Source organism: Aethalodelphis obliquidens, unplaced genomic scaffold (assembly GCF_003676395.1).
Source record: "Aethalodelphis obliquidens isolate GAN/ISIS:26980383/991018 unplaced genomic scaffold, ASM367639v1 scaffold19, whole genome shotgun sequence".
Classification (NCBI taxonomy): Eukaryota; Metazoa; Chordata; class Mammalia; order Artiodactyla; family Delphinidae; genus Aethalodelphis; species Aethalodelphis obliquidens.
Window position 1 is genome coordinate 9178770 of NW_020837963.1, and position 26316 is coordinate 9205085.

General features: G+C 40.2%; 1 protein-coding gene across 1 annotated transcript in view; it reads left to right on the plus strand.

Moving 5' to 3' along the window:
* Positions 1-26316, plus strand: part of DCC (DCC netrin 1 receptor) — a 1156455-nt gene that overhangs the window by 784665 nt on the left and 345474 nt on the right. Inside the window, 1 exon segment of the mRNA XM_027118541.1 lies at positions 8847-9001. Within this exon segment, the coding sequence (XP_026974342.1) occupies positions 8847-9001 (155 nt within the window).

A 26316-nucleotide genomic window follows, 5' to 3' on the forward strand; every position in this document is an offset into this window, starting at 1 on the left:
TCATTAATCTGTCTGACTGGTTAATGGTGTCAATAAGGCAAGTGCCTCAGTTAACATTTTTTAATCAACCCCTCAGGAGCTTTCATTTCATAAGTCAGAGGACAGCATAAATTCTAGAACCTGAAGGCCAGAATTCACAGAGATGCGATTGCTTCGCAGATATCCAGCTGTCTCCTACCAGTACCTAAAAATCGTTAGAATGGAAAGTGATCTTCGGAATCCTAGCCCAACTTCCTGCTACTTACACATCTAGAGATTGATGCCAAGGGAGGGGGTCATTTGCATCCCTAAGGCCACAGAGTAAGCTTCCAGAATGAGAGCGGAGCGTTTATTGAGTACTCGCTGTGCCAGATAACAGGCTAAGCATCTTATATAAATTATCTTATTTCATCCTTACAGCAAAACATTATCCAGATGAGGCTTAAAGAGGTTTACACCTCTGTTATATAGCTAGCAAGAGGTAGAACCAGGATTGAATGCAGGCCTGACTCCAAAACAGGTGTTCTCAATCCCTGTACTTGCTTGTTTCCAGCAGTTAGTGGATTAATCTAGAAGAGAACCAAGCTCTCTTGATAGCTTCAGACTTATGACATGGATTTCTTCTGTAGGCTTCTTTCTGATAATTTTCTGATTCAGTGGCAAAGTTAATTTGCATCATTTATCTACTGTATATAAGACACAGTAGCAAACTTTTTATGTGTGCATAGAACGTTATACCTTCCATTCAATAATCTAAAATTACGTATGGAGTGTGACTCCGTGTATTCACAAGGTTAAGGCTTTGTGGCTGTGAAATTGAACGGCCTGGGTTGCAGTCCTGGCTCAGAATTTTACTAGCTGTGTGGCCTTGGGGCAATTATTGGTGCCTTCATTTCCACTCGTGGAATACTGATAGTACCTGACATGTAATGTTGTGATGAATATTAAACAAAGTTAAGAAAATGTGCCTAAAACACTTGCTCATTGCCTGGTACACTGAAAGCACTCAACTTTTTGTTATTTAGTACCAGGTGCTAACTATGGTGTGGGTTGGAAGTGAACAATCAGTGAAATACAGGTATTTCCCAATTCATATTTAGAAAGAACTTTATCAGTTTCACAAACATTAGCCCATTTGATCCTCAGATAAGGCAGGGATGATAATCTCTATTTTACAAATGAGCTTGTGTGGCTCGATTGAGAATGTCTACAAAGCATTGCCTAAGAAGCTACACAACTAGGAAATATTAGAAGCAGGATTTAAATGCAGGTTTCTAGTCCAGTGATCTCTTTACTATACCACACAAAGTAAAAGATATTTCCTAAAAGACGTACATATAAAGTACTGCGGGAGTTCAGATGAGAGAATTAAAACACTTTCATAGGCATCATTCAGTATAATCCTCACAATAACCCTGTGAGTTAGGCAGATAAGGGACTGTATCTTCTTTTTGCAAATGAAGCAGAGAAGGCTCCAGGATAGCCCCTGACTCGCTCAAGGTCACACGCCTATTTTGTGGCAGAACAAAGACTGGACAGGGCCTTCCAACGTGCAGCACTGTATGCTTTACCTGGTTTTATGGCACCACAGGAAACCCCTGCTCACTGCTTGGGATTAGAGACCAGCTTTTCATGATTGCCGTGGAGGATTCATTTTAGAATTCATCGCGCGTTACATTTTCAACACGGTGTTTACATATTCTTTCCCTGCTCCTCGGTTGAGGACCGGGCAGCAGATGAAGCTTGTTATGAAGGGAGTGTGTTGTGATGGAAAGAGAACGAGACTCAGAATCCAACCACTTTCTGGCTCTGGCTTAAAGCAGGGCAGAGTCAGCCCTCCTCTCACTCTGCTTCTCTGCAAAATGTAAAACCCTGTCCTCTTTACCTCAAAATGAGTGGTTTAATTTTTCCCATGGCCCTGATGCGTATTGCAATATAAAACCTGTCATCGACAGTTTCCACATGTAAATGAGCAACCCATTATTCACTTGTGAGTTGACAATGTGTCCAGAACTGTGTGGGAAACGATCGAGAAGGGAATAGTCTTCTTGGAAACAGTTTAGTCGTGTTTAGTAGGTGGGCAAGACTAAGTGTATCAGTGGAGCTGGAGCAGTGACACATCTAGAAATATTTAGGAAGCAAAATGGACAGAACAAGGTACAAGACTGGTCATTAATGGTGAGACAGAGGGGGTTTTCAAGCATTGTTTAGAGGTTTCAGCTTATTTAGATGGACAGATGGTGGGGCAATTTGCTGAAATTAGGATGCTGGAAAAGATCCAGGTTTGAGAATGAAGGTCGGAAATTCAGTTTCGGACACGTTGGGTTTGACATACCTTTACAACTTTCAAGTTGGAATGTCAGGCAGAGCCTTGAAAATAGGAACCTGGAGCCCAGAGGAGAAGTTTGGGTTGGAGACAACATATCAGGAATTTGTCAGCATGTAGATGATAACAGCAGCTAGGGAAGGAGAAGATGGGCCATCCCCATAAAACAAAACGAGAAGAGGGCCCAGAACTGACTCCTATTTATTAGGGGAGCATTGGCTGGAACTAAACAAAATAAATAACTTGAATCTAAAACTTTTCTTTTTCTGTGAAAAGGTAGCTTTTTCATTTGTTGTTGCAGTAGTTATTGGATGCAGTAGTCTTTTGGATGTGTCCTAGGTGTGGCAACAGAGATTATGTTAAGGCAAAAATTTTTAAAGCCTGTTCCTCAGACCGTGTGTGTGTGTGTGTGTGTGTGTGTGTGTGTGTGTGTGTGTGTGTGTTTTAAACAATTCAAGTAAAAACAATTTTTAACCAAACTTTAGTGAAAATGCCTCTGACCAAGAAGATGATCTCTGTTCCCCCATCATGCTTTGTCTTGGGGTAGATCACCTCTGAACCTACTTTCCCTTCAAGATAACACTGATTCCAAAGTCTGTGGTTCTGGGGTAAGAAAGGGTGTGGCATTTGGATGGTTGTTGCCGCTGTCACTTTGGGCCCTATTTCAGTGACCAGCATATTTCCGCTTTGAAATCTTCTCATCACTGCACCCTCTTGCTCTCACTGAGGAAAGAAAAATGAAAGTGGAGTGGATCAAAAGATGTTAAAAAATCTTTCCATCAAAAATACCGTAGGTCCTTTCTTACAAAGGAACATTAATAGAACTCTTCCTTCTTGAAGCAACTAATTAGGCATTTGGTACATCAAGACAGGGTTTGTTGCTCAGCTCACAGCTGTGACTGAATGTTAATGCCCCGCTATACTTAGCCCTTAGGAGGATATGTGTTTTCTTAATATGTATGCTGGAGACAGGTTACAAATGATCCACTAAGAAACAGAACCATCGTAATCTGTAAACTGTGTTTACTTCTGAAATGTAAATACAGAAGGGCTGAATTCAGCTAATACACACACACACGTAATTTTCTATTCCCAATGAAGAATATTAGATTTAAAAAAACACACAAAAAAAAACTTCTTTTAGTAGATCTCACTCTTCACATCATGAAAATGAGACCCAGGAATGTGGAGTGGCATCTGAAGGCCACCTGAGTAAGCTGAGATGGAACACAGAACAGAACCCAGCTCTCTAAGCATTTCTGAGATCACACTATGTGAAGATGTTATCCAATTAGTCTATTAAAATTTTTACATTTATTTATGCATTCATTTTCTTTTTAAATGTGCGCACCAGCAGCATAGGCATTCTTTACCTGCAGTGGATATATAGACTGAGTGTCAATAAAATATGAATGGAATATGACTTCTCTTCTAAAATAGTTCACAACTGAGTCAAAGAGACAGACCTGTCTGTCAACACAACGTGATATGGGCTGCAGAAGATGTGTAAATCAAGAGCAACAGAAGCACAAAGGAGATAATATTTTATGCTGCTTGAATCAGAGGACATGACGGTAGGAGAGCTCCAGCCAGGAGATTTCATTTGAATTGGATTTGAAGGATGAATGGGCTTCAAATGGGCCAAACTGAGAAGGAACTGAGTCAGGAGAAAGTAACTCCAAGATAATCAAAATAAAGCAAAACAAAATTAGTGAAAGTCAGAATGACAAAGGTAGGGTGTTGTGGAGCTGAGTGACCCATTGCAGATGAGTGCATAAAGGTTTGGGCCACATCTTGAAAGTCTTTGAATCTTGTCCCAAGGAATGGAGATTGTATTAATGATAGAATGGCAGCCAGCATGATGTTTTGGGCATGGAGTTGACAGATGATGTATGTTAGAAGAGTATCTCTGTCAACAGAAGACAGAAGTGGGAGGACCAATGACAAAAAACTAGGAAAAGCTATTATAATGTAATACATTATAAGTAGGAACTAGAGCAGGGGCCAGATCCGGGCGCGGGCGAGTATAGCCTAACCAGAGTTAGGTTTCGATGCATACTGCTTAAGGCTGCATTCCATGCCACCATGTTTGACTCCCTGAATCAAAATGTATCAGCATCTACAAAGACTTTAAACAAAATGCCTCATCTCAGCAAAGCAGCAGAAGTATTGTTACTGGGTCAGAATGTATGCTTTTAGAACACAGGAGTTATCTTCCAAGAAACCTCAACCAGGTAACCCAAAGCAACCAAGAACCAGAATTTACAAGAAGCAGATGCTTCTTACTAACACACTCTTCTTGGTCTCCATGTAAAGGTCGAAGAAAGCAAGCTGCCTACATCTTTTTCAGCCAGCAGAAGGAGACAGACTTTATAATTTATTCTCTATGTGGATGTTCAGTGAATGAATTTGCAGTGAATGGATTCTAGAAAGCCCAGGTGATTTACTTCCTTTACTTCAGTCAACTTTATTTTGAACTTGCCTGAACCCCACACTGCCAACCAACTCAGAGTCAAGGAGAAAAGAAATGGAGTAATGAAGCTCTGTCTGACAGTACATCGACCAACACAGACCATGACGCTAAGCTCTGAGGATTTGAGGGGTAAATTATGTCTTCAGAGTTATAGGAGAGAGCTTCATGGAGAAGCAGCCTGGGCCCCTGTTGCTTTCCCAGGAGTGGTTGGTGTGGTGACAGTCGTGACACCCGAACACAGTAACTGGGCAAAGTCCTGACGTCTACTGTTCTTCAGAACCTAGTGTGGTATCTGCCCACTTACAGAGGATCATGGGCTACAGGGGGCTAATTACTAACTGTCTAAACACAGAGATTATGGGGAGTTTACTTTACATGGCTGGCATTGCCCTATTGTGGAACCAGAGAAACAGGAGTAACAAACTGCCCTTCCAAATTTAGATTCTACTTACTTGTTGGGAAATGATTTGCGCTGGTTTGTTTTCAGCTATTAAAGAACAAATGGGGTGATCAAAAGCCACCTGCGAATCTTTGAAGACATCTGTGAAGGGTGACATGGCAGTAAATGCCATTGTCTTAGAATGCATTGGTATCACATTTGATGTTGCCCCAGTAGGACCCAAGAAAGCGTCAGAGCTTGCACCTGAGAAACCTGAGGCTCAGATAAGTTAATGAGGAAGCCAAGACAACCACCCCAGGCTTAAAACTCTTGAATCCACTCCACAGTCTACATAGCATTTTGATGTGACCTCAGTTTGATAGGATAGGCAGATTTCTGAAAATTGGCACATAAAATGGAAATGTTTAGGTTAAATTGTTGTTTAAAACCACTAAGAGCCCACATTGAAGAAACTAGTGGTAAATCTAGGGCAGTGCTAGTGTCTGGTTGGAGGAAGGGCTGAGATCACTACCATGGAAGTGTTTTCTAAAGATGCTTTGTTCATACTCTTAACGCTGAGGAAGTATCAGTTGTCCATATCAATGAATATAATTTTTTTTCATGACCATTAGTAATCTGGGATATTTTTGGAGGCTGCTGGAGATTATAAGAACCTAAAACTCCCTTCCTTATAATAAAATCCAGCATCCCCTTTTATATGTGAGTAATGTTTCTATTATATGATCTTAGACATTCTTACCTGGACATGCCCAGAAGTTCTTGCCTCTTTTTCCTTTGAAGAATGCCTTTTCAAGGGGTTATGCCAGCATGTCCTAGAACACAGCTATTTCATCTAAATTATTCAGTAGTTATAAGAATAAAGTCAGTTGTGAAAGCTGTCCTTCCTTATAGATACTCAAGGACTTTGGTATGCAGATCTGACCTTCAGTGACAAATATGTTGCTTGAAGGTTTAGAAAATACATCCTGAAATGACTCATAACAGATGATAATTACACTCATTCTCCCAGTGGTTTCTGAATGCCCAAGTGTCTCTTCTTTCCCTTTAGGAGCTCATGTCTTCTACGCAAAGTACCCATGATCCAAATAGGCCCCTTGTTTTCCCCTATTGTTGAATGATACCAATACTGGCTCTAGAGGATGAAATCCCAAATTTCATTCTTAATGGTAATATTCATTAACTGTGAGTCCTTTAAAAAAAAATGTTGTTTCTTTAAATCTCACTTTTACATCTATAAAATAATGATAATAAAACCATCCTATTTATACAAAAAGAGAGGCAATGCATATAAAAATTCTGCTGAAAGAAAATAATATGCAAAACTGTCTACATCCACAAGGCGTACAATCTGATTATGAGGGTTTTCTTTTAAAAAGCAATCTATTGGCCTGAATAATCTTAGTTTGGTGGAATAGATCAGTGTGATGTGTGATACATGGGAGCCCTATCTGATGTTTCTTACTCCTACTTACAGATAGGTCGCTATTGAATCCCACCCACATCCCTCCCTCACTGTAAGTCACAATTCAGCCTTGCAGCAAATTAACACAGTACTTGTAGAGGGATACCTAAACCTTGGGCTATATCCAGATTCATACAGGGTGTTTTTTTGTTTGTTTATCATGGTAAAATATACAAAACGTAGCATTTACAGTTTTAACCATTTTTAAGTGTAGAGTTCTACGGCATGAATTGCATTCACCTTACGGCACAACTTTCACTGCCCTCTATCTCCAGAGTTTTTTCATCTTCCCCAACTGAACTCTGTATTCATTAAATACTAGCATCCCATCCCTCCCTCAAGCTTGCCCCTGGTAGCCACCCAGTGTGCATATTTTAATTATGAGCGGTAATGGATAAATGAATGCTAACCGCTATAACAAGCCCTCAAATTTATAATGGCTCTAATCTGTTTGACTCTGTAAAGTATTATAGGAAAAGGATGTTCCTGATTGACAGGCAGTTCTTCTCCCAGGTCTTCTCCAGAATTCTTGCAAAAATTTGACTTCTCCATCATCTGTGTATGGTTTCCAAGGTCTGCCTGCCACATATGTGGTTTTTCAAGGCCAGGCCTGGAATCAGCACGCGTTGTGTACACTCAAGCTCATTGATTAGACCCAGTCACATGGCCTCATCTTGGCTTCAGGGGAGCCAGGACATACAGTCTAGTACATGAAGAAGGAGAAATAGGTTTGAGGAGGATCCAGCCAGTCTCTGTCATATCAGTCAAATTAAGAGTGTATATATGCCCGGCAATCACTATTCATGCCCGTAGAACTTTGTTTTCACTTTTCTCTTTGGAAGCTTACTTTACCCTGGCAGCAAAATAGGTTTTATTTTAAATATCTCCCCAAACAAAATAAAACTGAATGGTAAAATTAAAATGAATATATAATTCCACTGAGATGTAAGAGGTATCATCTAGACGTAGAAACCTTAAGAACCAGTTAAGTGGCTAGAAGGAACTCTTTCTTCACATTCAATTGTACGAGACCAATGAGGATATAAATGTCTAGAATCATGTAGGTCCTTAAAGCGTACTTCAGGAGTTCCGGTTCTTATATGTCAGCATCCATATTCGTAGGATTTGTCTTCTCTTAATGTGAACTATAAATCTCACCATGATCAGCAGGTTAATTCGTTTGTTTGGAGCCCTCTGAGGAAGTTTTTAATTGGAAAATAAATTGGACACATGTAGATGTGGCTTGAAGAAAAGGCAAGTAGACACGTGTTCCACGTTCTCCTCACGAGGAAGGGCATCTACTTCTTTCACTAAATTGCACTTAACATAACCACAGGACCTCAAGCTCTGTACACATCAACACTTGGCCTCTGCCTTTTCCTTTCCTACAATGAAGGAAAATGCATAAATGCATTTGTTGACAGTACTGACAAAGACTGGCTTGTGGAATAATCAAAACCCTGATTTCTGTCATTAGCTGAATGTTTACAAAACGCATCTTCCTGCCTACATTCCAGACGCTTCTTCTTATTTTACTAGCTCTTTGTTATGAGTTTTGAGACTAAATTGTAAAGTGTCAAGGGAAAAGACTTTAGTATGCAAGGTTCATGGGAATGGCATAAACCTGAACTCCCCAGAAACCCTGCAACATTTATTCATAGGCTCTTCCAGTCAGTTTACATCCCATAGTAAGCCTTCGAGGTCTTGCCTTACATGCAGAGTCAACAGGAAATGAGTAAGCAACCTTTTGGTCTACCTTACTGCTGTTGCTCATTATTATTATTTTTAATTAATTTATTTATTTTTGGCTGCGTTGAGTCTTCGTTGCTGTGCGCGGGCTTTCTCTAGCTGCGGAGAACGGGGACTACTCTTCGTTGCGGTGCGCGGGCTTCTCATTGTGGTGCGATGGCTTCTCATTGCGGTGGCTTCTCTCATTGCAGAGCACAGACTCTAGGCACATGGCCTTCAGTAGTTGTGGCTCACGGGCTCTAGAGCGCAGGCTCAGTAGTTGTGGCGCAAGGGCTTAGTTGCTCTGCGGCACGTGGGATCTTCCTGGACCAGGGATCGAAACTGTGTCCCCTGCATTGGCAGGCGGATTCTTAACCACTGCGCCACCAGGGGAGCCCCTCTCTTGCTCATTAAGTAAAGGCTGTGGCTAAAAGTATTCATGTGGGAATAATCTTTCCCTGCAACTTTTATTTCCTAGGGAACGAGCAGTGAATACATCCCAGCCTGGGTCCCTTCAGTTTACTGTGGGAAACCTGAAGCCAGAAGCCATGTACACCTTCCGAGTCGTGGCCTACAACGAGTGGGGACCAGGGGAGAGCTCTCAGCCCATCAAGGTGGCCACTCAGCCTGAGTGTGAGTATGAGACAGGAAGGGCAAATTTAGAAAGTATTTGTTTTCGTTGGCGATATCTTTGAATCCTTTCATAGTAATTTATTGAGGTGACGGAATGGAAGGAATATTTCTGAAGCAACATGTTTAACCCGAGGGTTTTTAAAGGTAAGATAACTTTAACAAAATGGCCTTCCCACTTTGGCCATATCTCCATAATGACAAATAAACATCTATCAAGGCCTGGTCCATCCACACAGTCTACATGTTCACTCCCGAGTAAGTGACTGACTCTACCCGCCAGTACTTCATCATCAACATTGGGTTTCAGCCTCCTGCATTGATTTTTTCAGATTTTTCTAAGTTTGTCTATAAAAAGTGTAACATCAAAGGAGAAGAAAAATGGCATAGGACTTCTCAATACAGGGATTATTCAAGAACTTACTCATGCACTGAATGCCCTTAAAAAGCTTCCAAAAGTGAATCTAGATTTAAGAAATGTAAAGAGAAAATCCCTATTGGGCAATCTCATTGTCCTTTAACATAAATCACTATATTAAGCTCCATGATCACAAAGTAATGCAGCTGAATGTTATTGGACCAAGTTATAATTTAGCGATTTGTACTTTTATAAAGGAACAGCCCCCAAACTGTACATTTGAAAAATATTTCTGTATTGTACAAAATTTTGATTTTTCTACTAAACTTCTAATTTATTTGGAAAGATTATTACTGATGAGTAGTCTGCCAGCTTTATTTGGTTCAGAGTTTTAAAAAAATTGTAATCTAACAGCTAAATGACATGAAGGACTGCTTGTAACAAAGTACGTTATTTAGAGATTTAGACACCTAGTTTCATCTACTCCTGTTTTTTGTTTTTGTTTTTTTGAATGATGCTATTTTATCTGTATTCCCAACCATTTTATTTAAAACTATATTTAACTTCAAAATCACCTCACATGCTTTTGGAAGAAGGTGAAGTAGAAATCAGAAAGATTTTCATTGGTACATATGAGAAAATAATCTTTGGACTAGGTCAGTTCTTAAGGATTTGAAATCAATATGTTGAAGAAGAGCAACGGAGATGTAGTCTGGCAGCTGGTATCATGCTCTGCACACTGGGCAGAATCTCCGTTCCTTCTTCCACTCAGCCAAGGCTACAAAGACCAGATGAGGACAAATTGCAATAAAGTATTTGTTGGGGGTGGGGTTATGACTAAGCTGGACAAGTCTTAGAGATATTTGCCTCATAGAAATAAAACCTCATATAGCATCTTTAAGGGCATAGTAATGTACAGGTTTCAGATCACATAAAAAGAAATGAAATTGAGTTATTTGTAGTGAGGTGGATGGACCTAGAATCTGTCATACAGAGTGAAGTAAGTCACAAAGAGAAAAACAAATACCGTATGCTAACACATATATATGGAATCTAAAAAAACAAAACAAAAAAAGTGGTTCTGAAGAACCTAGGGGCAAGACGGGAATAAAGACGCAGATGTACTAGAGAATGGGCTTGAGGACACGGGGAGGGGGAAGGGTAAGCTGGAACAAAGTGAGAGAGTGGCATGGACTTACTTGTACTACCAAATGTAAAATAGATAGCTAGTGGGAAGCAGCCTCATAGCACAGGGAGATCAGCTCCGTGTTTTGTGACCACCTAGAGGGGTGGGATAGGGAGGGTGGGAGGGAGGGAGGCACAAGAGGGAAGACATATGGGGATATATGTATATGTATAACTGATTGACTTTGTTATAAAGCAGAAACTAACATACCATTGTAAAGCAATTATGGTCCAATAAAGATGTTAAAAAAACAAATGCAGCCTCCCAGGCAGGACAGGCTAAATAATTTGCAGGACCCAGAAGCTACAGTAGAGCATTAAGCCGTGCTCCACGTGGGAGCCTCCTAAGCGTGGGATCTTGTGCAGCTTTGTTAGTCGTATGCCCACAAAGCTGGTCCGACTCCCAGGTTTCTCTTCTTAAGAATGTTTTGTTGCTGTTTGGATTGAAATCATGAGATAATGCTGATTTCCACATTGCAGTGACTATGTTCACATGTAATTTGAGTCATCAATTTCTTCATTGACTTTTTTTTTTTAATTAATTAATTTATTTATTTTTGGCTGTGTTAGGTCTTCATTTCTGTGCGAGGGCTTTCTCTAGTGGCGGCAAGCGGGGGCCTCTCTTCATCACGGTGCGCGGGCCTCTCACTATCGTGGCCTCCCTTGTTGCGGGGCACAGGCTCCAGACGCCCAGGCTCAGTAGTTGTGGCTCACGGGCCTAGCTGCTCTGCGGCATGTGGGATCTTCCCAGACCGGGGCTCAAACCCATGTCCCCTGCATTGGCAGGCAGATTCTCAACCACTGTGCCACCAGGGAAGACCCTCTTCAATGACTTTTCACAGATCGTATATATACAGAATCAATAACTTTTAAGAATATTTGGTATTTTAATCAATAAACTTGAATAAAAACAAATTAAGTCAAAATATATATTTTTGAAAATGGTATATGCCATGTTGTATACAGACTGATAGTTGAAAAACCCAGAAAAAATTCTGTCAAACAATCTTGTTCAATTTTCTCATGGCAGAACTTAAACTTTAAAAGAATGTTCATTTTCAGAAGATCTAATTTCTATGGATCGTCTGAATTCTTCACTTCCTAATCCAACTATTATCCCTGGAATTGTTTTAGTGTACTTTTCAAGGCTGACTGGCTATGATTACATTACATTTCTGATGAAAATTCTACATAGTCAGTTTCACTTCTAGGACTGAGCAACATTATTTTTCTTCTATTAATACCATTATTTTTAAGTACCCAGTTTGAAAATCAATATCCAGCATTTTTTTTTTTTCTTTTTTTTTTGCGGTACGCGGGCCTCTCACTGTTGTGGCCTCTCCCGTGGCGGAGCACAGGCTCCGGACGCGCAGGCTCAACGGCCATGGCTCACGGGCCCAGCCGCTCCTCGGCATGCGGGATCCTCCCGGACCGGAGCACGAACCCGTGTCCCCTGCATCGGCAGGCGGGCTCTCAACCACTGCGCCACCAGGGAAGCCCCCAGCATTTTTTTAATTCACATTTTTAAAAACAAAGGGACATTTCCTAGCCAAGGGAAAGAAAGTCTTTTTCATTTGTTTACTGACTAATAATAACGCCTCATTTCATTAAAAACAGTACTCATGATACATTTTTAGTATAATTAATCAAAACAATAAGTCTGTGATTATTTGTATTACACATATGGCCTTAACCTTTATAAAGTAAAAACAATAGCATAATTCAACTTACAAGTGTGTTTAATGAACACCCACTGTGTTCCTAATACTGTTCTACACTGTCTGACAGGTTAAGAAAGCATATGTGTGTAATGAAGTAACAGCACTTAGGGCTCTCAGAAGCTTCCTGAGGAAGCAAATATTTTAAATATGTAACAGCAACAAAACAAGTAAGGAAACCTGTAAGAATTTGTTAAATGAAATATTGAAAGTCTGAATCCCAGATTGGTTTATGAGCCCATTACTTGTGACGACCGAGGCATATGATGTCAAGAGCTCAGCCTCTGTGTACCGGTGCCAGATCGAATCTCGGAGACAGAGTTTTGGGCAAAGTAGAAAAGAATAGCTTTATTGCTTTGCCAGGCAAAGGGGAACACAGCAGGCTCCTGCCCTCGAAAACTAAGTGTACCAACCAGGGAGGATTTGCTGAGGAGTTTTATGGCAGTGGTTCAAGGGTGGGGTTGCTGATAAGATTAGGGTGTGTACAGGGTTTAGGCTCTTTAATCTTGTTTCAGGTAATCTTCTTGATGAACTTTCTGGTCCCTTTAGTGTGGCCTCAGATGGTCTCCTCTGGCATAAAGAATGCTAACATCTTCATTTGCTGGGTTTTAATTCTATAAAGGGCTTAAAGGCAGTGTTATGTGTATCCCTTGAGGCAGCAGCGGGACCCTGCCCCAAGGCTGCACTATTGTTCCTTGACTGTTCCTCCCTTGTCTCTACATCCCCTCCCTTCCCAGATTAGCAACTGTTCAAATCTGCCCTTTGGATCTCAGGGAAGGTCATGGAGGCTGGAGTGTGTTCCCTACAAGAAACGGGGGACATGAAAATGCTTCCATGCCCAGGAGCCCCGTAGGGTCCTGCTCGGTCTCACATATTGTCTAGGTAATTTTTTATGCCTTAATCATATTGTGCTTACCTCCTCAAATAAGTGCTTTATTACAAAGACAGCTGCTTTGGTCCTTTGTATATACCTTCCATTCTTCCTCATTCAGAAAGCAGTCTGAGAATTTATGTAGAAGAACTCACTGGGTGCTGGTTTCTGTAAGCATTTACTTTGCTTAAAAATTAGCATAAATGATGATAAGGCATAAAATAAAAACTAAACACCTAACTGAATAAAAGGTTACTTGTTGGTATTGTTGTCTCATATAAGTTATCTTTCTCCAGAAAATGAAAGTAGAAAATCATTCTGCGTTTGAAACATTGAAAGTATCTTGAAGTTTTTTCATTAAGGGCAGTGATAGTGGTCTTACAATGCTAACTGTATTTTGGCCTTTAATAACACCTTTGTTTTATTAAATCACCTCTCTTCTTACCACTGTATGGAGTAAGGATTATTTCCTTTGCAGGCCATTGTTTACTTGCAGGGTGACCTGATTGTGTTTCATTAAGAATTGGATAATTGTCCTTGGATAATTAATCTCTTGCTGAGTAGATAGGTAGATAGGAACAGTTCAGCCCAGATAAACAGTACTTTAGAATATCTTTTACATGTGCAAAACAGTAAACTCCTTCAGTTCATTTAGATTAAGAGTATTGTGTAGCTTACTCGCTGTCTTTATTACGGACATTAGGATAAATAAATTATGTTATCAGGACTAATAGGTACGGCATGTGTATTTCATCTTCTGTTGTTAACACAAAATGCCATTTTAGCAATTTAAAAATATTTCTAGGATAAGGAACACTTCATCTTCTCCAAACCTGCTCAATAATACACCAATTCCTGAGTAAGATGGAACACCTTAGAGATCCTGTGCTTCATTTCCTCCTCTCCCCACTCCCCCCCACCTCCCGTCCCACCCCCTCCCCTCCCTCCCCTTTCTTTTCCCTACTCTTTCTTCTCTCTCGACTTCTTATAAGCTCGTCCTTCTGTGTTTTTAGAGGAAGTTCAGAGGCTGATTTTATTACTTGGTTAGAATTGCAGAATTTAGAGGCAAAGGTGGGGGGACGTTTTCATTGTTCTCTCACTGACAAAATGATCTTATCTGTTGAAAATGGGTCTCGTCTGGTTAGCATTTGCTTGCTCGTTTTATCACTGTTTTTCCAAATGTGATGTAGTAATTGTACACTAAAATGACATAGCTTTTATACAAATTGAATTTCAAGGTTTCCATATTATTTGAAAATAGCAACTCTGTTATGAAAACCATATTCTCAAGGAATAAACACTGATGGAAAACATGTCTGAAATATAAATCAGCCAGCAACTGTTTCTGAAAAGTGCACACGTACTGCAGTAATCATTTAAAGAGATCAGCAGCCCAAGATCCAGTTTATGAAATAATCACCCAGAATACAAAGGCTTGATTTATAGGAAGGTCTGTGTCTCCTGATTATATCTTCCTTTGGCTAAACCCTTGCTCTTCCCTCCGCCTTTATGGTGTATAATTTCTTTGCTGTATTATCAGCCAGATTTAAGTCCCTGTGTGCTTAAGACTTGTCTAATCTTTTCATACCACATGTGGAGAATTTTTGAATTATTATTTGGGGTCCTTTAAGATGCTATTAAGGCAGTTTAATCATGAAGGATGTTAAAATGGACCACATACTGGCTGGAGGCTTGAGTTAGAACGGGGAGCCTATTTGCTAGACCACAACCCAATTATCCACAAAACCCTTTTATAGTTAAAGTGTTGTAAGTAATATTCTTAGTCCATTATATTCTTTACACTGAAAAGATGAGTGAAAGCAACCCCCAAATCGACTTTAGAATATATTATACAGAGGAAATAGGACTTCCCTGGTGGTCCAGTGGTTAAGACTCTGCGCTTCCACTGCAGGGGGCACAGGTTCGATCCCTGGTCAGGGAACTATGATCCCACATGCTTCGCTGTGCAGGCTAAAAATAAAAACAAAAACCAAAAATACTTTACGGGGCTTCCCTGGTGGCACAGTGGTTAAGAATCTGCTTGCCAATGCAGGGGACATGGGTTCGAGCCCTGGTCTGGGAAGGTCCCACATGCTGCAGAGGAACTAAGCCCTTGCGCCACAACTACTGAGCCTGTGCTCTAGAGCCCGCGAGCCACAACTACTGAGCCCACATTGCCACAACTCCTGAAGCCTGCGTGCCTAGAGCCTGTGCTGCACAGAAAAGAGAAGCCACCGCAATGAGAAGCCTGCACACCTCAACAAAGAGTAGCCCCTACTTGGTGCAACTAGAGAAAGCCCACACGCAGCAACGAAGACCCAAGGCAGCCAAAATAAAATAAATAAATTTTAAAAAAGATAATTAACTGTTTAAAAAAAGAATATATTATACAGAGGAAATAGACATATTTGCCTTTTTCATCTGTCCCTGGATTTTTTTTTTTTAATTCTAATAAAGCTCTACTTCTATGGTTGTTATGGGGGGTACTGGAAAGTCTCTGAACATTATGTCTCCAAACATTACTATCCATATCCTAGGACAAGTTCCTTAATCCTTGAAACCTCATTGTCCTTGATTATAAATTGGAGATATGAATGATTTACCCCTCCTCCTCCTGATGCCAAAAGCGCAGCCTCTCTGTGCACCGGTGCTGAATCGAATCTCGGAGACAGAAGTTTTGGGTGAGGTAGAAAAGGATAGCTTTATCATTTTTCCAGGCAAAGGGGGACACAGCAGACTCCTGCCTCAAAACACTATGTATCCCAACCTAGGAGGATTTGATGAGGAGTTTTAGAGCAATAGTTCAAGGGTGGGGTTGCTGACAGGATTAGGGTGTGTGCAGGGTCTCAGGTGGTCTGACTCTTAATCTTGATGAGCTTCTCTGGTCCATTTAATTTTGCCTCAGGTGGTTTCGTGGCTGGGCCTCCCTTGACCACCAACTGTTTGCATCTGCCCTTTGGAACTCAGGGAAGGTCATCGAGGCAGGAGTCTTGCCTACAAGAAACAGGGGCCAAAAAGGCTTCCGTGCCCAGGAGCCCCACAGGGTCCTTCTCAGTTTCATTCCCAGGTTGTAAAGATGAAATGTGATAACATATGGGAAGCCCCTGAGTCTTACCTGGCATCTAGTAGGCACTCAATAGAGAGAAGTTCCCTGCCCCTAATGGGATCAAATGGAAACATAAGTCCAACTGCCCTGCACTGACAACCAAAGTGGGACACTCTAGAGTAATCACTAAGGTAATAAGGCTTGATTACTATGCAATCAGCCATTTACGTATATTATTACTTTCCCCCTAATCATCCCCTCCCTCTTACTTAGCACGCTATTGTAGACTGGTTTGTTGTCTAATTTGCCTCTTGTACATCTTTGCAACCCTAACTAAAATTTGAAGCTTTATGAGCAGAAAACACTCTATTATCCCATAACATGTGTCACAGCATTGCCATTTTGCGAATAGCTAGCTGGTTAACATTTGCTGGTAGAATCTGATTTGTACTTAATTGGTGGTGGAGATGATACGTATCAGCAGTGTTTATTCATCATGATTCTATAAATTAAGCAAGCCAAGTAAATTACAGTTCTGGCTAGCTAATTTCTTGTATCACTTAAACTGGTTTCCAATTACTGACTGCACTGCATGGTAATTTGAGTGAATATTTGGGATGACTGTGGAGGAGAAGTTGACCATGAGCCAATCAGCTGGTCCAGTTTTGTGGTCGTGTACGTGGCTATAGACTAATAGTAGAAAGAAAGAAATATAAGCACTGATGTTTCATCTTTTTAGGTAACACACAAATGCTGGTATAATTTAAATATTCTCTCATTGCAAAACATGTTTTCAGGTATTACAAGTATAAGATGAGAGACATTAAAGGCTTATGGTATGGTATCCCCGGCAACGAAGGCTTAAGGAATCCATTTGGATTTTTTTTTTTTTTTTTTTTTTGCTGAACGCGGGCCTCTCACTGCTGTGGCCTCTCCCGTTGCAGAGCACAGGCTCCGGACACGCAGGCTCAGCGGCCATGGCTCACGGGCCCAGCCGCTCCGCGGCATGTGGGATCTTCCCGGACCGGGGCACGAACCCGTGTCCCCCGCATCGGCAGGCGGGCTCTCAACCACTGCGCCACCAGGGAAGCCCCCATTTGGATTTAATGGTCAATTAGCGAGGTATTATATCTTCTACAATGATGTATATTACTGGAAAAATTAGAGGTAGGCTTGTGAGCGTGGGTTGTTTAATCACGTTAGAAAAATTGAAAGCAAAAGGCGAGTCATTCAGTCAGTCAGTCATTCAAAATGATTCTTTTGTGCTATGTCCTAGACTTCATGGTCCCATACAATCACCATTACTACATGTGCCTATTTACATTTCAATGTATTGATGTAAAATAAACTCTAAAAGGCAGGCACACTAACCACATCTGTCAAGGTAACACTTAAAATTTAAATAAAATTGAAAACTAAAAATTCAGCGCCTCATTAGCCACATTTCAAGAGTTCATATATGGCTGCTGGCTACTGTATAGGACAGCACAGAGAACATGACCATTATTGCAGAAAGTTCTACTGGGCACCCCTGATCTAGATGCTCTGCTAGTACATGAGGATACAAAAGCAAGTCAGAAAATGTCCTGACTCCCAAGGAACTATTAGTCTAGTGTAAACTATTTTAATTAAGCAGAACTCATTAAAAAGGTATTTAATAGATTAGTCCCCTTTGAAAGTTGAAAAAGTTCATTATGTGTTGAATTAATGTAAAAGATTAAGTTTTAAAAGACCAGAGAATCTAGATCTGAACATATTTTCTGATTAGTTTCTCAAAGCTCCCTAAATATTTTCTCAGATAAAAAAATATATATACATATTATATATATATATATTATATATATATATATATATATATATATCTTTCAGTGCAAAATTAAGGGTGAAGGACGAAGGTGACTTGTTGTTTGGGTTAATCAGTGGTACAGCATAATTCAATTCCCCTAAAAAGCCTCTACTGGTTCCTTGTTACTCTCTCTGAGCACAAAGCATAATTCAAGCTTCTTCCACTTGTATAACCAAACATCTAAAGAAGCTATCTACTTGGTGAGAAAGTATAGAGAAAAAAGCTACAGATTTCTGACTGCTTTTAGGGAGTGTGAAGAAAGATGACAAGAGAGTGTCATAATAATGAGAAGTTCCTGGAGAGTATGGGTATCTAGCCTGGGATAATGAGCTTCCAAAAAGGTAGATTTGTTTTGGGTTTAATTGCCTCGTTTGGTTATGTAGCCTACTGAAAACGAAAGTAGGTTGCTTGGTAAACTGAATTAGAGCAAAATAGAGCTTGAGCATCATCAGGGATGTTGTCATCATGCTGCAGCAGCCAAATAAAACTCTACTTCAAAGATAAAACAGCTGAGCTGAGCTCTTTTAATGGGACTCCTTCAGTCATATTGGATTCTGTGGAAAGCTGGTGTTCAGGAAGTGAAGAAGAGTAAAGACACACAGAGAATATAGCATTTGTACTAATATGTATTTATATATTCTCTCATCTTGACAGCCCTTCTATCTGAATGGTCCATAAGCAATTATTGAGCACCTACTATGTGTCAAGCCTCTTATAAGGTGCTGGAGAGATAGAAGGTAAAATAAGATGGGCAGAATAGTATCCAAAAGTTTAGAGATGAAATTTTTGAAGAAAATATAGTAAGATAAATTGTTCTAAATCATACTGTGGGATCAAATTTATTTCCTCTTTTTTTAAACCTAAAGTTAGGATTATAAGATATTAGCATATAAATAATATATAATTTAATACATATATACATACATCTATGTACACACATATACATTTTGTGTTTTAGTATGAAACATGATAGTACTTTTTAGAAAGTAGCACCTGAAGAAATTTATAGTTGACTATCCTCATGTGATACCCAACCCATAAAGAGTGAAACTCATTTTTTTTTTAACATCTTTATTGGAGTATAATTGCTTTACAACGGTGTGTTAGTTTTGCTTTATAACGAAGTGAATCAGCTATACATATACATATATCCCCATATCTCCTCCCTCTTGTGTCTCCCTCCCACCCTCCGTATCCCACCCCTCTAGGTGGTCACAAAGCACCGAGCTGATCTCCCTGTGCTATGTGGCTGCTTCCCACTAGCTATCTATTTTACATTTGGTAGTGTATATATGTCCATGCCACTCTCTCACTTCGTCCCAGCTTACCCTTCCCCCTCCCCGTGTCCTCAAGTCCATTCTGTACATCTGCAAATTTATTCCTGTCCTGCCCCTAGGTTCTTCAGAACCTTGTCTTTTCTTTTTTAGGTTCCATATATATGTGTTAGCATACGGTATTTGTTTTTCTCTTTCTGACTTACTTCACTCTGTATGACAGACTCTAGGTCCATCCACCTCACTACAAATAACTCAATTTTGTTTCTTTTTATGGCTAATATTCCATTGTATATATGTGCCACATCTTCTTTATCCATTCATCTGTCGATGGACACTTAGGTTGCTTCCATGTCCTGGCTATTGTAAATAGAGCTGCAGTGAACATTGTGGTACATGACTCTTTTTGAATTATGGTTTTCTCAGGGATATGCCCAGCAGTGGGATTGCTGGGTCATATGGTAGTTCTACTTTTAGTGAAACTCATTTTTAAATCACTATTTTATGGACTCTTTTAACTGCAGGTTATATTCTGCCTACTCTGAAGTATCTTATGTGCTACACAAAAGGATAATAATTTGACTTTAACTCTTATTCTCTGATTCCAGTGTTCCTGCATTGTTATATTGTTTTAATAAAGATATTATTTCTACTTTGTAGGAACACAGCTGAGGGGAATAATACCTACAACTATTCCCTGTTCTGTGAAAACTCTTTTGGGTCTCAGCCCAATCTTCCCACCTTGGGAAGCCCCATATCACATCCAATATTGAGTTTAAACTGGGCCAGAATTTCTGACCACAGGATGTTTGACAGATACAGGGGATTTCCATGGGTTGAAATTGAAAGATTTTTAAGATGAGGCCACACAATTACTGCTTTCAATGTACGATGTTAAAATTGGAATCAAGATGGTGCCACCAGTGTCCAAGAGGAAATGATCATGGCCTTTTATTAACTGGAAGTCGAATAGTGGAACTCTGAGCCCGTGATTAATGCAGGTAGCCTGCTCATTACCACCTTATTTGAATCTGTAATTAGTGTTCCGGGTCTTTAGAATGGAGGAGAGAGAAAGGTAGTTGAGAACAAGCATTCAGAAATCAGATTGGATTAGAATTCTGTCATTTTTACTTACTAGCTAACTAGGGTGAGCTGGTTTTGCTAAACCACAGCTTCCTCATATGTAAAATAGGGAGATCTTGCAGGGATGTTGTAAAACTTAAAAGAAAAATCCGTAAAATGGGACAAAACAGTACATCCTCAAATGATTATCCTGAGAATTCAATGAGGTGTTTAGCATAAAATACTTAGCCTGCTCTCTGGCACTTTTTTAGTCCGCAATTAATGCTATTATAATCTTGCATTCCATCACTGCTGTATTCTGATTATTCTCATGAAGTCATGTTCCTTAACAATGCACATAATTTGTTCATTTCTATCTGTGGGCTGCTGACATGTGTTTGAAATGCTCTCTTTCTTCTTTAGGCTATTTCATAAGTCTCTTGTATTTCGATTTTACGATTTTATTTAAGATTTGAAAAGCAGAAGCCCACTCTGGCTAATTCACCCCATGGATCCGTTAGTCTGCATAAGCTTATTTTTCCCTCTCCAAATTTGTTCACGTCTTTCATTCATTCATTTTTTTCTTTCAACAAATAGTTATTGTGTGACCCTAGTGGGCTACCCTGTATTTCTCAGCACTGGGAGTTCAGCAGTAAAAAAAAAAAAAAGACAGACAAATGTTTATCTTTATGAGGCTTCTATTCTAGCAATAGAAAGGGACAATAAACAAATAAAACTAAAGCATGCAGAAGAATAAACTAGTTTAAGGAGATAGAGAATGAAAAGGATAGAGGTGATTCTAGAAAGGAAAGTCAGGAGAGCCTTTCTGAAGAAGAGGCGTTTAAGGGGACCTGGGAATGAATTCGGAGGGATGCCAGCAAAGACCTCGGGCAGAGCCACATTTTAGGCAGAGCCAACAGCAAGCGTCAAGTCCCTGGAGAGGAAGAGGAAGAGGACCACTGTGTGGCAGCAGAGCAAAGAAGAGGGAGAGTGAAGAGAGGAGTCCACAGGTAGCAGGGCCCAGACATGAGAAACCTGGAAGCCACAGTAAGGAAGGTGGATTAGTTCTCAGTGCAGAGGCATCTGCGCAGGAGGGGGTGACATGATGTAATTTTCATTTTAGAAGTGGGAGCTAGAGAGGAGGCTAATGTGTAGTACAGTCAAGAGATGTTGGTAGATCCTGTTTGGGGGGAAACTGTAGAGCTATGAAGGACTGGTAGGATTCAGGATGCCTTTGGAAAAGATGAGACTTGCTGCTGGGTGTGGGATAGGAGAAAGGACAGCAGTCAAATTTACTCTTTGATGTTAAGCCTCAGAAACTAGGTGAATTGTGGGACCCTTTTGGGTTCTGAAACTTGATAAAGAGCCAGCTTGGAGGGTGTGGGGGGAGGGGAGAGACATGAGGGACAAATCAAGACTTTTTAAAAAAATATGTTAGGTTTGGGCTTCCCTGGTGGCGCAGTGGTTGAGAGTCCGCCTGCCGATGCAGGGGACAAGGGTCCGTGCCCCGGTCCGGGAGGATCCCACATGCCGTGGAGCGGCTGGGCCCGTGAGCCATGGCCGCTGAGCCTGCGCGTCCGGAGCCTGTGCTCCGCAACAGGAGAGGCCACAACAGTGAGAGGCCCGCGTACCGCAAAAAATAAATAAATAAATAAATAAATAAAAAGTTAGGTTTGACTGTTAAATGGATTCAGGTTTTATTTATTTAATTAGACTGTAAGTTCAAAGAAGGTGCCCAATATTTTGAATAGAAAAATAAAAGAAAATGCCACATACTGCTAGCCAACGGCCAAGGTCATGCAGTATTCAGCTTCTTATAGTGGCAAAACTGAACAGTTCTTGGAGTAACAGGGGCAAATTCTCCATGTTGTCAACTATAAAATATCTGTGCCCTACATGTCCCTGATTCATGTGTTACAGGGGTATGCACAGTGCCATGCTCAGAAGACACTCAAATATTTGTCAATCACAGAGAAGCATCCTTCTTAGAAAGCATCCTGGCAGGCCAGTGAAGTGTAATTTGATTGGCTGATCCCAGAAAGGGAGAATTGACTAAAAGGATGCCTCAGATGCACAGCCCAGTCTTCTTGCTGCCAAGATTTTCCAAGAAACCAATGCAAAGGGGGCTAGTTAGTGCCAAAATAAGTGTTAGCCCAGAACCAGCTTGTTTTCTGATATGTCCTTTGCCTGTGTTCATTAAACAGGAGATTGAATTCTAATAGGATGTCTGTTCAGAAATGACCCAGATGTTGAGTCACCTTATTCCCTGAGATGGCATCAGGATTTTATCAGTGGAAGCCTGGTTTATAGGTCCAAGTAAAGACTACAGAATTCACAAGGAGTTTGCCTTTCGGTTTGTAATATCCCTTTTCTTTACCGTTTTCCCTGTCTTGGGAAATCTTATACACCCCGTTAACTCAGGGTACCCAGAATTCAAAACATTCACCCAGTGATCTGAAGCATAAAGTCAAGTTCATAAAGTTTATTTGAGATAGCTGATTTCAATCATTGAGTTATACAAAGAATAAATTTGGGGATCAGGGAGCTTAAGGCCAGTCGTAGGATGGGTCAGTACACAGCGGGTATCACCAGGCCTATATCTATGTCTAGATTGCTCATCCAGGGTTATTTATGTTAGATAACTCTGCTTACAAAATATCTGTTTCCTCATTTTGAAAATGGATGTAACACTAAACCAATATACAAAATACCTGGGTTCTAGACTGAGACATTCTCTGTATATTGCTGTTATGTGTTTGAGAAGGTCACTTACCTTTTCTGATTTTCAATTTTCTCTCCTAAAATAGGGATTATCCTGCCTGTGTTAGTTCCCTGGGGCTGCTGTGACAAAGTGCCACATGTTGCCTGGTTTAAAACAACAAAAATGTTTTCTCTGACAGTTCCGGAGACTAGAAATCTGAAATCAAGGTGTCAGCAGACGCATGCTCCCTCTGAAGGCTTTAGAGAAAAATCTTCCCTTGTTGCTTCCCGGCTTCTGGTGGTTTTGGCAATCCTTTGGCATTTTTTGGTTTATAGGTATCACCCAGTCTCTGCTTCCATCTTCACATGACCTTCTCCCCTCTGTGGCCATGTCCCTTTGTGTCTTCTTTTTTTTATAAGGATGCCAGTCGTATTGGATTTAGAGCCCACCCTAATCTAGTATGACTTCACCTTAATTTAGGTAATTATATCTGCAAAGGCCTTTCTGGGTACACGTGAATTAGGCAGGGGGCGGTGGATGGGGGAAACTATTCAACCCAATACATAAACTTCCCTAAAAATCATATAGATTGTTAGTAAGTTTCCAAGTAATGTGGGTGAGGACTGAGAAAACTATTATATACATATATATATGCACACACACACACACACACACACACACACGCATACATATACAGACATATTTTTTTTCATTTTTATTGGAGTATAGTTGATTCACAATGTTGTGTTAGTTTCAGGTGCAGCAAAGTGAATCAGTTATACATATACATTTATTCACTCTTTTTTAAGATTATTTTCCCATATTGACCATTACAGAGTATTGAGTAGATTTCCCTGTGCTATATACAGTAGGTCCTTATTGGTTACCTATTTTATATACAGTAGAGGGTATATGTCAATCCCGATCTCCCAGTTTATCCTCCCCACCTTACTCCCTGGTAACCATAAGTTTGTTTTCTACATTGACTCTGCTTCTGTTTTGTAAATAAGTTCATTTGTACCCTTTTTTTAGAGAAGAGTTAACATCTATCCTTCTCAAACTATTCCAGAAAATTGCAGAGGAAGGAATACTCTCAAGCTCATTCTGTGAGGCCAGCATCACCCTGATACCAAAACCAGGCAAAGATATCATAAAAAAAGAAAATTACAGGCCCATATCACTGTTGAACATAGATGCAAAAATCCTCAACAATATACACATTTTTTAAAAATTAAGAAGCTACCTTTTTCATTTAAAAAAATAATTTCAGTTATTGTCTCTCAAGCAGAGAAATATTAAAAGTACCCTTAGTTCCTTAAAATCATATTTGATATGTTCCTACCTTCTTCCGCTCTCCAGAATTCTAACCCTGCCTTGTAGGCTGTAGGACACAGTACTTTCTGAATATTAAGGACTGCGAACTGCTTAGGTGGCCCGAAGCGAACTAGCAAGTGAAAGAAATCAGCTGAGTAACAGTTTGCAGAAGCTGCCAGCATGAGCTGTGACAGGTACTGGCCACACCCTCAGATTTCCGCTGTTTGACCTTCAGTTGATGAAAACGCCATGATCTTTTACTCGCGAACATTGATGGCAGCACCTTGACTTTGGTTTTAACAGCTACGACCCAAAGCATTAATTGCATGTCATCACCTTGAAATCTTTCAACTTCAGCCCATAGCAATCCCCTGTACCTGTGAAACATCCTGTGAAAAAGAATTTTGGTCCAACCTAACTCCTCCATTAGCTGTGACGAAATTAAATGCGACAAAACTAACACTGTCAGAGTTGTGATTAGAACATGGCGTGACATTCCTACCACAGTGCTAACGCATGTCTGTGTGTCAAGATTAGCCGTGATAATTTCAGGGAAATGGAAAAACAGTTACCTGAAAGCTAACTGCATTTGAACAATTCTGTAATGAGTTAAAATTCTTATTATGCAAGAAAACATTGCCATAACAGTATAATATTTTAAAAATCCCAGCATTATTGAGCTTATGCCAGTCTGAGTGAGTTAGGCTAACCCCCACGCTGAAGGACATGCTGGGGACATCATTTCTCCTCCCTACTGTAAATCACTTGAGCTTAACCCTCAGTCTGCTGTCTGCTGAAGACTTGATTCAAAGTCTTCTACTACTACCTTGCAGTGAAATAAAAAAATTATTATTATCACTTCCATTCTTCAGAGGGACTGACTTGTAGTTCAATCTAACCAAATGCTTAGGATCCCCAGAAATGACTTGATGCCCCTTCTGGGTTATGTTTCATCATTTAATATAATTTTAAACCACAAATAACAGTGTAATAATAGATTGAACGTATCACTCACATCTTAGATTATGCCAACAGCTTGATTAATTTTATCACTTGGAGTATGATTTGTTCTCTGTCCTTTTGATAATTTAATGTTCTTACAGTAATTTTGCCACTCTCTTTGGAAATACTAAATTTTCTAGAGTTTTTTTTTTTTTTTTTTTTTTTTTGTGCAGTACGTGGGCCTCTCTCTGTTGTGGCCTCTCCCGTTGCGGAGCACAGGCTCCGGACGCGCAGGCTCAGCGGCCATGGCTCACGGGCCCAGCCGCTCCGTGACATGTGGGATCTTCCCGGACCGGGGCACGAACCCCTGTCGCCTGCATCGGCAGGCGGACTCTCAACCACTGTGCCACCAGGGAAGCCCCTAAAGTTCTTGAGTTATTTTAGTGGCATTTCTGACTTCTGTAGTGTTGGGTATGGTAACCGCCTAGCCACAAGTGTCTGTGGAGCACTTGAAATGTGGCTTTTGCCCTAATTGAGGAGTCCTGAGAGAGTAAAATCCACACTGGCTATTAAAGACTTACTATAAGCAACGTAAACTATCACATTAACACATTTCATATTGATTATGATTTGAAGTGACCGTATTTTAGATATATTAGGTTATATATATATATTTTTTTAAATTAATTTCACTTATTTCATTTTTACCTTTTTAATGTGGCTACTAGAAAATTCAAATTACATATGAGTATTCATGCCTCACATTATACTGGACAGGGACGACTTTGATATATTCCCTATGTCTTATACCCAGCCACAAGGAAGTCAAAAAGATTGCCAATCTGATATTAAAATGAGTTTTGGAGTTATTGAAATACAATGGTTAAACAAATCCGTCTTCTTAAATATTTCTGAATATTATCTAAATAACGTCATGTTTAACCCCTATTTTCCTTATTTTACTCCAGATTTACTGAACATTATAATCAATGGCCTTTGAA